This window comes from Somniosus microcephalus, chromosome 1 (genome assembly GCF_052327205.1).
Source record: "Somniosus microcephalus isolate GS21.2 chromosome 1, FLI_Smic_1.0, whole genome shotgun sequence".
Classification (NCBI taxonomy): domain Eukaryota; kingdom Metazoa; phylum Chordata; class Chondrichthyes; order Squaliformes; family Somniosidae; genus Somniosus; species Somniosus microcephalus.
In genome coordinates this window covers 39,973,245-39,988,776 of record NC_140987.1, presented here as the reverse complement: position 1 = coordinate 39,988,776, position 15,532 = coordinate 39,973,245, and the positions used below count along the sequence as shown (strand labels likewise).

The 15,532-nt window shown below is 44.0% G+C and overlaps 1 protein-coding gene across 3 annotated transcripts in view; it reads right to left on the bottom strand.

Moving 5' to 3' along the window:
• Nucleotides 1-6,948: 6,948 nt before the first annotated feature.
• Nucleotides 6,949-15,532, bottom strand: part of wdr17 (WD repeat domain 17) — a 242,168-nt gene continuing 233,584 nt past the window's right edge. For all 3 annotated transcript variants that reach the window (XM_085977976.1, XM_085977929.1, XM_085977981.1), the window contains one exon: nucleotides 6,949-7,577. In XM_085977976.1, coding sequence (XP_085834102.1) covers nucleotides 7,458-7,577 — 120 coding nt within the window. In that variant the 3' untranslated portion in view covers nucleotides 6,949-7,457. The remainder of the gene's footprint in view (nucleotides 7,578-15,532) is intronic.

Sequence of the window (15,532 nt, the reverse complement as noted above, 5' to 3'; positions counted from 1 at the left end):
TCTCTTTAGAGCAGAGAAGGTTAAGAGGACATTTGATAGAGGTGCTCAAAATCATAAATGATTTTGATAGAGTAAATAAGGAGAAACTGTTTCCAGTGGCAAAAGGATTGGTAACCAGAGGTCACAGATTTAAGGTGATTGGCAAAAGAACCAGAGGCGACATGAAGAAAAAAAATTTACGCAGTGAGTTGTGATGATCTCGAATGCGCAGCCTGAAAGGGCGGTGGAAGCAGATTCAATAGTAACTTTCAAAAGGGAAATGGATAAATACATGAAGGGAAAAAAATTACTGGGTTATGGGGAAAAAGCAGGGGAGTGGGAGTAATTGGACAGCTCTACCAAAGAGCCGGCACAGCCACGATGGGCCAAATGGCCTCCTTCTGTGCTTTTGCATTCTATGAATCTATATGGATAAATTCAGGGCTTCTGACCAGACCAAGAGCTCTGAATGATGCAAAGGAGGTATTGAATACTGAACACCAAGGGTGAGGACTCATTGTTACATTGGCCACCGGTGGAAGGCATCCAATGTTCTTAGATTCATACTAATTTCGCAGCATAGATGGAGGCCATGTGGCGGATTAGCACATGAGAAATTTTAGCTGTCATGGCCGCCCTTAACAAATGAGCAAGTGGCACCACAAAGACGTCTAAAGACACAAGGCTTAGGATGCACAGATAATGGGCAGCTATATTCTGGATAACACCTGAATCATGGCCTGAGCCTAGTGAGACTGTCTTGCTGTCACAAGACATCCTTTCCTGCCTTGAGTGGATGGGGCAGTCTTACGAGTGCTTCCTGCTCATGCGTTAGTCTCTGTCTGACCTGGAGGTAAGAGAGTGCTTTGTCAAACTGGATCCTGAGGTCTCCCTGCATCAACAGAAATTGATTAATTAACAGACCATTCAGGATTTCATTCCAAAGTTGGACTCAATTGTGTCGAGGCTGTGTACTGTAGAATTCTATGATTTTATGGACCAGGTGAATAGCTCTGTCAGGCAGCACGTGCGGTGGGGTGAATGGTTTCCTTCTATGCATTGATCAGAGTTAACAAAAAACAGGTATTGTGGGTTTCTGTTCCTGGGCTTTGATGCAGATTCTAAAGCCCTGCCCTGGAGCTGCGGTTAATCAAGGTCAGGACCATTGAGATATGTTCTGAGTAGGCCATGGTCCAAGATGCAGTAATTTAATTGGTCAAGGAAACTTCAGTCTAAACTAAAATTGTGAGAGTCAAAAAATCTGTGATGAAACTTCCTCTTCACACTCAGGAATTGAAAGAGAGAATTTAAAGATGTTACCTAGCAAACAAAAAAAAGATTAAATGGTGACTAGGAGAAGACAGATATAGATTTATGGCCTGTGACAGGAAGAACAAATGGCCTACCGCAGTTCAAGGCTGTGATATAGCAGAGTGAGGGAAGGTCGCCTGATCACAAGGGGAACCAACTTTCAGGTTCCTATTTTCTCCTTTCCTCTCCTCATTTCCTGTGGCTATTGGGTCCTTACAGTGCCACAGGCCATCCTCCACCATCTCGCCAAATTAGCTGCAATTCACACGGAATTTGATGGTGAGTGTCACGAGGTTATTCGACCACGCAGGGCACTCTAGTCAAATTCGATTCCTGTCATCATCCGACGTCCACACCTGTAAACTTCCAGCAAAGGGTGGTTGGATAAGGATCAAGAGCGGATCCCCGTGTCAATTTCCCCTCCTTAATCTAGGAGTGTTGAGCCCAATTAAAGTATCCCCGTCACCACCCCAGCTGAAAGCAGCTAACTCAGCAGGCCACGCCTGGGTCTTTTTCGGTCTATATGGCTCGGCTGCTATTGCATAAGATTGCTGAGCCACTGGTGGAGCCACAATTCTATTTGTATATCGAGGTCGAAGAGGATGAATTGAAGCATTTTCAGCAATTAAGCGTAGGCATCAGCACCCATCAGTCATAAATGTGCAAAGCTTCCTAGCTCAGAAGCTCCTTATCTGAGGAAGGATATACTTGCCTTAGAGGCAATGCAACAAAGGTTCACTAGATTGATTCCTGGGATGAGAGGGTTGTCCCATGAGGAGAGATTGGGCCTATACTCTTTGGAGTATAGAAGAATGAGAGGTGATCTCATTGAAACATAAAAGATTCTGAGGGGGATTGACAGGGTAGATGCTGAGAGGTTGTTTCCCCTGGCTGGAGAGTCTAGAACTATGGGGCCTAGTCTCAGGATAAGGGGTCGGCCATTTAAGACTGAGATGAGGAGGAATTTCTTCACTCAAGAGGGTTTGGAATTCTCTGCCCCAGAGGGCTGTGAATGCTGAATCGTTGAGTATATTCATGGCTGAGATAGATAGATATTTGGACTCTAGGGGAATCAAGGCAGCACGGTGGCATAGTGGTTAGCACTGTTGCCTCACAGCGCCAGGGACCCGGGTTCAAATCCGGCCTCGGGTGACTGTCTGTGTGGAGTTTGCACATTCTCCCCGTGTTTGTGTGGGTTTCCTCCGGGTGCTCCGGTTTCCTCCCACAGTCCAAAGATGTGCGGGTTAGGTTGATTGGCCATGATAAAAATTGGCCCTTAGTGTTAGGGGGATTAAATACGTGGGGTTACGGGGATAGGGCTTGGGTGGGATGGCTGTCGGTGTAGGGACTGGGTGCTAGGGTTTGGATGATCAGCCATGATCTCGTTGAATGGCGGAGCAGGCTCGAGGGGCCGTATGGCCGACTCCTGCTCCTAATTCTTATGTTCTTATGTTCAACATCCACTATTTGCTAACTGAATTAATCACCTTCGCTACTTTAGATATGTAAGTTAGCCCGTTCAAGTGAATAGGCCCTTTGCCAGTAAAAGCTATTGACTTCTCTGCGCTAATCTAAACAATGTCCCCATTGCTTCAGCTGCCCTTGCTATTCTAAACCGGAGCAGCAGCTTTCAACATCACAACTGACTCAACTGGTCAACCGTGATGTTCTCATCGGCCCACTTTGGCTGCCGATGAATGCAAGCAGGTCGAACTTTAAAAACATGTATCTTGCGGTATAGAGGAGGTGACTGAGCAGCAGGCTTTGGCAACTAGGAAGAAACAGCACAGAGGTGAATGAATAGCGCTGCACCTGCGCACGATTGAAAATATAAGAGTATGGCGTGGGATGAATGAGCTGAAGGCAGGATGAATGCTGGGCCTTGGAGTGTCATCGCTGAATGATTAACTATCATTAATTCCAAATAGTGTGAAGGCTAGCTTCCAGGCACAGTCCGGTGGCTCAGCTCAGCTGCAGATGGTATCATTTTAATTCACTTAAACCGGTGAACCAATTCCGTTAAATGAGCTGGAACAACAGCAGAAGTCACAAGAAAAGGATTTTTGCACCAAAACTCAATTCACTTAAATCTACTATTCTCTTATCTGATATTCACTTAAATGGGCTCCACTGTACTGGAGACCGCATTAGATACGGTGGGGTTGAATTTCAGTGGGACTGCTCCCCATTGTCTGCTGTAGCTCTACCTTACGTCGGTAGATTGGGAGAAAACGCTCGCAGGAATTCTGACCCAGTGGGGCCACTGCTTTGATTCACCGCTACACATTACCTAAACTGAAGGTAAATATTACAACATTTCATTTACATCGACCAGAGAAACAATTCCTAGTCATCAAACTTGTTTTGGTAGCACAATCATTGTGTTTTGCTGCCGCTGGTTCTTTTTCAAATATCCAGATACTGGTAATATGTCAAAGGGGTGGGAAAAACCCAAGTCAGAAGCCCTTTAGTACGGTGGTCTTATTTTATATTGTGCTTGATGTGAGAACTGGACAAAAAATAGACAAAGCTTCCCTGCTTATTCTATATGAGCACACCCTTCCTCGTTCCATTGGACTGAAACCACTTTGCAAAAAATACCAAACGCCTTCTGGTTTGCTACATTTAATGAAAATAACTCGTCAATTCCTAATGGTTCTAAAAGAACCGCGGCGCTGAAATTACACCCTGGGATACCAGTGGGTGAATGTTTAATGCTTTTACCTGAAATTCCTCTCTCTACTTTGTCTGTGGGGGTCCTATTTGTTTTGAACTGATTAGCACCCGCACTAACATAAAAATTCCGTGGATTTCACAGCACAGAAACAGGCTTAACTGGTCTGTGCTCCGCACGAGCCTCCTCCCACCATCCTTCATCTAACCCTATCAGCATATCTCTCTATTCCTTTCTCCCTCGTGTGCTTATCTAGCTTCCCCTTAAAGGCATCTATACTATTCACCTCAACTGCTCTCTGTGGTCTCGAGTTCCACATTCTCACCATTCTCTGGGTAAAGAAGTTTCTCCTGAATTTCCTATTGGATTTATTAAGTGACTATCTTATATTTATGGCCTCTATTTTTGGACTCTCCAAAAGTGGGAACATCTTCTCTACATCTACCCTATCAAACCCCGTCATAATTTTAAAGACCTCTATCAGGTCACCCCTCAGCCTTCTCTTTTCTAGAGAAAAGAGCCCCGGCTTAATCAGTCTTTCCTGATAGTTCTAACCTCTCAGTTATGGTATCATCCTTGTAAATCCTCTTTGCACCTTCTCCAGTGCCTCTATATCCTTTTTGTAATATGGAGACCAGAACTGTTCCCAGTACTCCCAAGTATGGTCTAACCAAGGTTCGAGAGAAGTTTGACATAACTTCTCTGCTTTTCAATTCTATTTCACGAGAAATGAACCCTGGTGCTTTGTTTGAATTTTTTATGGCCTTGTTAACTTGTGCTGCTACTTTTACTGACTTGTGAATGTGGACCCTGAGGTCCCTCTGCTCCTCTACCCAGTAGCGGGGAGAGTAATTTCAGATGAATGCCATAAGCGCGTGTGTACATCGCCCACAGCGTAATTTCACGGCCGACTTGCGGCCGGAACGCCGGCAAACTGAAGGGGGTGATTCCATGATCCAGCGCTCCCAGAGAAGTGGTGCTCGAAAGGGAGCGCGTTTCAGGCGAGATGCCCGTGATATTTCCCCCATTCAATTCATTCCAATGGCCGAAACATGATGGGATGCGTGTCTGCGACTCCCATGGTGGAATCATCCCTCGCATTAAGAAAACAGCATTGCACTTCCTCCAATTACATAGAAGAGCAGGAGTAGGCCATTCAGCCCCTAATTAATTACCCATTAATTAGTGAGGCATTCAGTTCATTGTGGGTTTGTCGTCAGTAAATTTTACTCAGAATTGCAAAGAATGTCAAATGCAACCCTGCAAAAAAAAATGAGATTTTAAAGAAGGAATTGGATGTGTGTCTGACCTATATTAAGGCACGGCTTCCACAATGTACTCAGCTAACTCTTAAAAGATAGACAAAATCATACCAGGAGACACAGTCGATTCAGGTCTTCATAAAGAGAATCACTGACACAACTCCAAAATCGCTGTCCTTAACCAAGGGGCAGCAGTACAGCTACTTCTCCTGTTTGAACTGCGCTTTGCAGTTATTTCTTTAAAAAATCTATGGATGTAAACTTAAAAGATTAAAGAGGTATTTGGCAATGGGCTGATAAGAACATAAGAAATAGGAGCAGGAATAGGCCACTTGGCCCCTCGAGCCTGCTCCGCCATTCAATAAGATGATGGCTAATCTTGGGCTCAAAGCCACTTCCCTGCCCGCTCCCCATAACCCTTCACTCCCTTATCTTGCAAAAATCTGTCTATCTCATCCTTAAATGTATTTAATGACCCAGCCTCCACAGCTCTCTGGGGCAGAGAATTCCACAGATTTACGACCCTCTGAGAGAAGAAATTCTTCCTCATCTCAGTTCTAAAAGGGCAACCCTTTATTCTGAAACTATGCCCCCGAGTTCTAAATTTCCCCACGAGGGGAAACATCCTCTCTGCATCTACCCTGTCGAGCCCCCTCAGTATCTTATATGTTTCAATAAGATCACCTCTCATTCTTCTAAATTCCAATGAGTATAGGTGATCTGGTGGCTTTAAATGAAAACGCGTTACACTCTCTGCAGTTTACGCAAATCAATTCGCCATAATTCAGTAATTATGCTGACCTAACAGCAGTTACAGTGCGCATAGTTTTAAAAAGTCCATTATATTAATAAATCTGTTTTTTAAATTTTGAAGTATGTGCATAGTGCTAAGTAGCACACGATTTCTAAACTGACTTTATAAAATCTAAATAATACGATTGTTCTACCGTCTTAACTTCTATCATCAACAGGCCGACTAATAGCTGTGGATAGCATCCATATATTGACTGCTAATGGCTGATTAAACTAGCAAATGTCATATCTGCAAGGATGAAGTCTTAGTGCTTTTCTGAGTTTAATTTGTGAGATTTGTGGCAGTCACCATCATGCATCTTTTATTCAAGCTGACTATTGGATGAATAAATTATTTGCAAATGTTTTCATAAGAACATAAGAACATAAGAAATAGGAGCAGGAGTAGGCCAATCGGCCCCTCGAGCCTGCTCCGTCATTCAATAAGATCATGGCTGATCTGATCCTAACCGCCAATCTACTATCACAGAACCATCTCCTGAATCTAACAGAATTAGACACACGAAATAGGAGCAGGATCAGGCTACATGGCCCCTGGGCCCGCTCCGCTACCCACAGGGCCATGACCGATCCGAACCTAGACTCGTCCAAATTCCTGCCCGCTCCCCATAACCCTTTATTCCCTTTACTTCTAGGAAACTGTCTATTTCTGTTTTAAATTTATGTAATGATGTAGCTTCTACAGCTTTTTGGGGCAGCATATTCCATGGACCTACCACCCTCTGAGTGAAGTAGTTCCTCCTCATCTCAGTTTTGAAAGAGCAGCCCCTTATTCTAAGACTATGCCCCCTAGTTCTAGTTTCACCCATCATCGGGAACATCCTCCCCGCATCCACCCGATCCAACCCCTTCACAATCTTATATGTTTCAATAAGATCGCCTCTCATTCTTCTGAACTCCAATGAGTAGAGTCCCAATCTACTCAACCTCTCCTCATATGTCCATCCCCTCATCCCCGGGATTAACCGAGTGAACCTTCTTTGTACTGACTCGAGGTGAAGAAATATTTGCGGCGTCGACACTGCGTGAGGTGGTAAAACTTACAACGTGCTAAATCTGGGGATTTCGTTTGCTGCGCTAGGAGGCGTGTTAAGTTTCTATTTACTACGGTAACCACAACTCCTCTCCATTTAGGTATCTAAAAGAAAAAATCCTTTCCTGGCACCAGACAGAATTTATGTTGTCAGCAGATCTATACATCAATATCTAGCGCTGAACTTTGGAAAACTGGTCAAGGGACGGGCAGTTCCTTGTCAGACACACTGCTATTGCAACGAATGCATTGTAAGATGTACAGTGTTACAGTGCGATGCCATTCCCCAGTCAATCATCCACCAAGGCCAGTACACCACCAACCTTAATAGTCAATGATATAAAAGTACAAAAAAAAATGTCATCTCTTTACAATAATATTCCTGTCAGAATGGATTCAGGCGTATTCCTGTTCCTAAAGGTGAGAAGGGGTTGACCTTTGCCCACATTAATGCATCGTTAAGGGAGATCGCTGACTTTCCATCCTCAAGGAAATACACTGGGCCCTAAAAAAGAAAAATTAAAATAACAATGATTAAAAGATTCGTAGCGTGTACATCATGACCATACTTATAATAAAAACAGCAGGTCAGGCAATATCTGTAGAGAGAGAAACGGAGTTAACGTTTCAGGTCGATGACCCTTCGGGTTCGGATGAGAGGTCACAGACCCGAAACGTTAACTCTCTTTCTCTCGGCACACCAACGTCAGTGTTCTTGCTCAGGGCAACATCCCCAGCATCGAAGCTCTGACCGCGCTCAATCAGCTCCGATGGACGGGTCACATTGTCCGCATGCCCGATACGAGACTCCCAAAACAAGCGCTCTACTCGGAGCTCTGGCACGGCAAGAGAGCCCCAGGTGGGCAGAGGAAACGCTTCAAGGACACCCTCAAAGCCTCCTTGAAAAAGTGTAACATCCCCACCGACACCTGGGAATCCCTGGCCCAAGACCACACAAAGTGGAGGAGAAGCATCCGGGAAGGCGCCGAACACCTTGAGCCTTTTTGCCGGGTGCAAGCGGAAGCCAAGCGCAAACAGCGCAAGGAGCGCACGTCAACCCAAGCACCCCACCCACCCGCCCCTTCAACCGCCGTCTGCCCCACCTGTGACAGAGACTGTAGGTCCCGCATTGGACTCATCAGTCACCTGAGAACTCATTTTTAATGTGGAAGCAAGTCATCCTCGGTTCCGAGGGACTGCCTAAGAAGAAAGATTTCCAGCATTTTTCTGTTTTTATCAGATCTCCAGCATCCGCAGTATTTTGCTTTTGTATGACTGTACTTACATCTGACTGACACTTTACTCTAAAAGGCAGTCCATGGGGTAGTTTACTCAGGATACTCCCAGTGTTTTGACCGCAACCCAACTCTGTTATTTAAACTGCGTATAAAACATAAGAAGCTGAACCATATAAAAGTGATTATTATGTCTATATACCTGCAGTTATTTATGAATCTAATTGTGCTCAACAATATTCCTACACAACACGTAATGCATTGGTATGAAATTCCTCTCTCTGCCACTTTAATGAAGGCGCTAATCTGTTAATTTTAGTGTTGGACGGTATGATTTGATCCCATACGTGTCATAACAGCGTTGTACAGAAACTGAAGATTTTCCAATCCAATCCTGTATGTGATGAGCCGATCTTCAAAACCACACAAGATTTTTTTTGCTTCAACGGTTTTAAACTTTTAAAGAGATTATTTTGGCGCTTGACCATGATACATGGGGGCAGATTTTCCTTTCTTCTCTGCCCCCTCCCAACCCCCGTGTCTCCTGATCCGACGGTGGTTGAACATATTTATCCAATAATTTGGGTGAGTGCCAGATGGAATCACTTGGTGCCTGCTCAAAACGTGCTCAAAGCTGGGGGGGGGGCAGAGATTTGGGTCTTGGATATGCCAAGGATTCCAGGAGAAATACATGTCAAGCACAAATGGGGCAGAGACCCTGCATATGAAGTCTTGGCCCTTTTTTCTCCCTCTGCCTAAGCCCGAAAACAGGTACAGCCGATATGTCAGGCTGAGAAATATTTGTCCCTTATCACAATGAGGAATGCAAGGGGTGTGGAATCTTCTTTCTTCACTTCCGTTTCTCTTCAACTCCTTGTCATCCACTGTCTCTCTTCTCCTTCGCTTCAGTTTTTGCTCCTCTCTCTCTCTCTCTTTCTCCTGGCTAACATTTATCCCTCAACCAACAATACTAAAGCAGATTATTTGGTCATTTATCTCATTGCTGTTTGTGGGATCTTGCTGTGCACAAATTGGCTGAGGTGTTTCCCTGCATTACAACAGTCACTACACTCCAAAGAGTACTTCATAAGCTGTGAAGCACTCTGGAACATTCTGAAGTCTTAAAAGTCACGATATCAATGCAAGCTCTTTCTTTCAGTGCCAATTCTGTCTCTCTCCTCCTTTACCAATTCCAATTCCAATTCAATTCCAATTCAAATGCTTTATTGGCATGAAAGTTTACAGAGAACCATATTGCCAAAGCTTACATAGCAAAAAGGTACAGTTTTCCAACATTCTGTAGGTGTCAATCGATTTGACATTTGTTGGGTACATACAATATTACTTTTAAACAATATTAATTTTAAACAGTCTTACTTTTAAACAGTCCTCAGGTTGTGACATGTTGTTACATATTTGGCCCCAAGGTATGGTCTGTCTCCTTCTCCCAGGACTAATCTCAATTTTGACAGGTCATCCAATTCCTTGAAATCTGGGGTTGTTTGGCTTAGCTTGTTGAATAATATGTTTCTTGATGTGTTGAATTTTTCGCATTTTAGGAGGAAATGCATTTCTGTTTCAACCTCGCCGGCCAGACATTGATCGCATATTCTATTCTCTCTAGGCTGCCAGGATTTCTTGTATCTGCCTTTTTCAATTTCCAGTTGGTGGTCGCTTAGTCTGTACCTGGTGAGGGTCTGTCTCTGTTTTGTGTCTCTGATGGTCGTGAGGTAGTCTGCCAGTTTATAATCTCTTTTTAGGGCCCGGTAACATTCTAATCTGCTTTGGCTTTCGGTTATTTTGTTCCAATGTTCCAGGTAGGTTTCTTTGCATTGTTTAATGATTTGGTTCACTCGGATTGGTGTTTGGACGGCTGTGTTGGTCTGGGGCTGGTCAGGGTCCGGCTGAGTACTTAGTTTCAGTAGCAGCTGACTCAGGGGACTCTTTTCTGGGTTTAGCTCTTGGGTCTGAAAGGCTTTGAAATGAAGGGTGTCTGGGGAGCTAGATTTGAGGTGATTTAGGAAGTTTAGTGCTCGTTTTTGGATGTTTATTATCAGTGGGTATCTGCCTAGTTCGGCTCTGCATGCATTTGTTGGCGTTTTTCTTTGGGTGCGAAGGATGCTTCGGCAGAATTCTGCATGTAGGGCTTCTATTGTGTGTTTTTCCCATTTAGTGTAGCTTTGGTGATTTAGCGGGCCCCATACTTCACTACCGTACAGTGCAATGGGCAGGATTATGCTGTCAAATATTTTGAGCCAGATTTTGATTGGGATTTGGATGTTGTAGAATTTTTTTTTTATTGCATATAGGGCTCTTCGGGCTTTTTCTTTTAGTGCATTCACTGCTATGCTGAAGCTCCCTGATGCTGTAATAGTTAGACCAAGGTAGGTGTAGCTCATAGTGTGTCCTATAGCGGTATCACTGAGGGTAAATTGGTATTTGTTTTCCTGACATCTGGGCCTTTTTTGAAAAATCATGATGTTGGTTTTCTTTAGATTTACTGTTAGAGCCCAATTTTGGCAGTATTTGTCGAGTAGGTCTAGTTGTTGCTGTAATCCCTGTTCTGTGGGAGACAGCAGAACCAGGTCGTCCGCATAGAACAGGGATTTCACTTCTCCATCAAGGAGACGGAGACCTGGTGACTCGCTTTGCTCCAGCATGTCTGCTAATTCATTTATGTATATGTTGAACAGGGTCGGGCTCAAATTGCAGCCCTGTCGGACGCCTCTTCTCTGGGTGAAGAAATCGGTGCGTTTGTCTCCAATTTTGACCCCGCATTTGTTTTTCAGATACATTGATTTAATAAGGTCATAGACTTTGCCCCCTATTCCACACTGAAGAAGTTTATAATAGAGCCCTTCGTGCCATATAGAGTCAAAGGCTTTCTTGAAGTCGATGAAACAGGCGAATATTTTCCCATTTTTTGTTTGGTGTATATGTTTTTCAATGAGGGTGTGAAGGGTATAGATATGGTCGGCGGTGCGGTGTTTTGGAAGAAAGCCTATTTGGTTTTTTCTGAGGATATTATGTTTGTTAAGAAAATCAAGTAATCTACTGTTTAGAATACTGCAGAATAACTTCCCTAGACAACTGTTGACACAGATGCCGCGGTAGTTATTTGGGTCTGATTTGTTTCCGCTTTTATATATGGGGGAGATTAGTCCTTGGCACCAGATATCGGGAAAACAGCCTGAACGTAATATGATGTTGAATAATTTGAGTACCGCACCCTGCATCTCCATATTGCTGAACTTGAGCATTTCATTTTTGATGTTGTCTGGGCCACAGGCTTTCTTTAGGTGGAGAGATTTTGTTTTTGTGGCCAGTTCTTTCCATGTGATTGGGGAGTCTAGAGGGTTTTGGTTGTCTTTAATTGTTGCTTCTAATGTGTGGAGTTTTTCTGTGACCTGATGTTGACTTGGGTTTGTTTCGTTTATTGGGATGTCTTTGTAGAGGTTTTCAAAATGTGTTCTCCAGATGTCGCCATCTTGGATTGGTAATGCTTGCAATTGTGTTGTACTCAGGTTATTCCACATTTCCCAGAATTGTTTTGGATTGGTGGAGTTTTCAATTTCTTCGAGTATTTTGTGGGTATAGTTTTGTGTTTTGTTCCTAATGGTGTGTTTATATCTTTTGAGGGTTTCATTGTATCTAGTATGTAGGTCCGGATTGTTTGGTTGCCGATGCTTTTGGTTTGATATTTTTCTCAGGTCTTTTCTGGCATTTTTGCATTCGTGGTCAAACCATTTCTTATTTTTATTTTGTCTTTTGTGACTCTTCCTCTTCTGTTTCATGAGGTCGGCTTTTACAGCTGCCTCATGGAAGATCATATTTATATCCTCTATGGCCATGTTTACACCATCTCTGGTGATCTCATATAGATTTTCTTTAAATTTTGAAATTTTACTTGTGAGATCAGGTGAATTTAGTGCTGTGATGAATTTATCTCCACTGTCTGGGGCCCATCTGTATGTCTGGTTTATTTTATGTAGCTTAATGGGTTCCTTTTTTGTGTCTGTAGTTTGGGCAGAAAGTTTAAGGTACACATTTATTTGGTTATGGTCTGAGAGGGGGGATTGCTGCCTGACAGTGAATGCGTTGATATCGCAGGGGTCCAGGTCAGTGATTGTATAATCCACCACACTAGACCCAAGAGTTGAGGAATATGTGAGTCTGCCTAAGGAGTCCCCTCTGAACCTACCGTTAACTATGGAGAGGCCTAAGGCTCGGCAGAGTTGCACTACCTCCCTACCGCTTTTATTTATTTCACAATCGAGGTTGTTTCGGTTTGCGATGGCTGGTGTAACATATAGAGGGGTCTGGCCAAACACATGGTTGTTGCCCTGTGGGTCTATGAAGTCAGGTTCACATCCTGTCCTTGCATTTAGGTCCCCACATAGTAGCACCTTTCCTTGGGCCTGGAAATGGCTGATTTCCATGTGGAGAGTGTCAAATATCTCCTCTTCAAAATATGGCGATTCTATTGGAGGTATGTAGATCGCACATAAGTAAACATCGTTTTTTGCTATTCCTATATTTTTATCTAATTTTAGCCATACGTGTGATTTTCCCTGTTTTATCGGTGAGATGTGTTTGTTCAGTTCTCCTTTATACCACACCAGGATTCCCCCGGAGGTTCTGCCCTTGCGTGTCTTAGTGTTCTTTACTGAGGGCACAATGATTTCATGGTACATTGGAGGACAGTGGGTCGGCATGTCCTTTTGGCACCATGTTTCTGTTAACACAATTATATCAATGTCTTTTATAGCTCTTAGGAATTCAGGGTCTGTACTCTTCATCCCAAAAGTTGAGGAGCGGAGGCCCTGGATATTCCAGCAGCTTATGTGGAAAGAACGCATTTATATAGTTCAATAAAACGAAATAAAATGGACCTATTTTGTGGGATGCGTGTGGAAACACTATTTTCTATAATGCTAAATGATGATTTAGTATAAATTTCATGAGGCATGCACATATATCTATCTAATAATAGTAATAATACTGATAAGATAACAATAATGATAATGATAAATAACAATATTAATAATTTCTCCGGCTTTCTATTAGGCTGTTCAACATCGTCATGATCTTTCTCAGTTCTTGGTCTACCTTTCTCTCTCTTGTCCTTCTGTCTCTCTCTCTTTCTCAGTGAGACTTCTCGCTCCCTGTTGACCTTCTCTTTCGCTCATTTTCCTCCTGCTCGCCCTCATTCTCCTCTTTCACGTCTCAGTTGGGCAGGAAGCAACCAACTGAGTGAGGGAATTGGGAAACATTCGGAGCAGGAGAGTGGGCGAGTGAGTCAAATGAGCCGGCAACAACTTGGGCTGGGCAGAAGGTACGGGAAGCAATCAAGGCAGATGGCTGGCTGAGCTGGCAGGCTGCAAAGCAATCCAGGACAGGGGGCAGCATACAGGTGTGCCGGGAAGCACTCAGAGCAGGCGGGAAACAGTTAAGTTAGGTACAACAGCCATTGGCAAGTCATGTCAGCTGTGATTCAGTGGTAGTGCCTCTCGTCTCTGAGGCAGGCGGTCCTGGGTTCAAATCCCACTCCAGAGACTTGTGCAACATAATCTAGGCTAATACTGAGGGAGTGCCGCATTGTCGGAGGTGCCGTTTTTTGGATGAGATGTTAAACCAAGGCCTCTTCTGCCCTCTCAGGTGGACGTAAAAGATCCCGTGGCACTATTGGAAGAAGAGCAGGGGAGTTCTCCCCGGTGCCCTGGGCAATATTTATCCCTCAATCAACATTAAAAACAGATTATCTGGTCATTATTACATTGCTGTTTGTGGGACCTTGCTGTGTGCAAATTGGCTTCCGCATTTCCTACATTACAGCTTTGACTGCACTTCAAAAAGTACTTCATTGGCTGTAAACTGCTTTGGGACACCCTGAGGTCGTGAAAGGCGCTACATAGGAACAGGAGTAGGCCATTTACCCCTCGAACCTGTTCAGCCATTCATGGCTGATCTGTGACCCAACTCCATGTACCTGCTTTTGCCCCATATACTTTAATACCTTTAGTTAATAAAAATTTATCAATTTCAGATTTAAAATTAATTGATCTAGCATCAATTGCCACTTGCAGAAGAGTTTTCTAAACTTCTACCACCCTTTGTGTGTAGAAGTATTTCCTAACTTCACTCCTGAAAGGCCTGGTTCTAATCTTTAGACTATGCTCTCAAGTCCTGGGGGGAAAAATTCGTCCCCTTAGGGCTGCCCATTAGCCAGTAGATGGCGTTAAATGGGCCCTAGGTCAGTATTGCCAGGGTGAGGTGAATCCAGCGCCGCACGCCAAATCCGGCCCTCCCGTAGCGCTGCCGGTAAGAGGTATTGCCGGGAATGTCAACGCCAGGTAGATCGTGACGTCAGTGAGTGTGCAACACTCACTGACAGCCCGATTTCCAAAATTGATTCCCGCCACTTACCTCACCGCTTGGAGTAAACACTGACAGGGAGAGCTGGTGTGCAGCACCAGGAAGCTGGCTCCAGGGATGTTATTTAAAGGGATCATCAGTAATCACTTGCAGCTGTCAGGTTAATGCAATTTCAGTGTTTTTTGTTAGTTTCAGCTACTGCAACAGTTTCATTCAGTAATTTCAAGGTTCTTTTGTATCAGGAGTCTTTTGGCAACTAAAAAGTAGTTACATTTATTCTTCAAAGATTCAAACTGCTACACTTGGTAACATTAATGGGGGCTGTACTGGCATGCCACCTCACCCTCCAGGATCTATGGCGGAGGGAACGTAGGCAGCGAGAAAAACGAGAGCATGTGCGCAGAGAGATGTGGAGGGACATCAGGGCTCTCACCAGGATGCCTTACCCTCCGAGGGTATTCCGAGAGCACTTCTCCTACCTTTAATTAAGCGAGGAGCAGTGTATTAGATGGCTCCGCTTCACTAAGGAGGTGGTCACAGAACTCTGCCACCTCCTCCAAACAGACCTCCAGCCTCACACCAGGATGACTTAACCCCCAGATTCCATTTGCTCACCACATCCCCATCATTCCATCCCTCTCACAGGCCGTATCACAGCACAAAGCTGAAATGACAGACACCACAAAAGAATGGTAAGTGAAGTAATGCATTTATCAAAAAGTAGTGGATACATATTTACACCAAAATTATTTATTTTTCACCCTTGTGCAATCCATTAGTGCCTGTCATTACTGTGCCTTTTCCTACTCTAGTGCTGCTACAAAGTGTTGGCCCAGTGGCTGCAGCACGA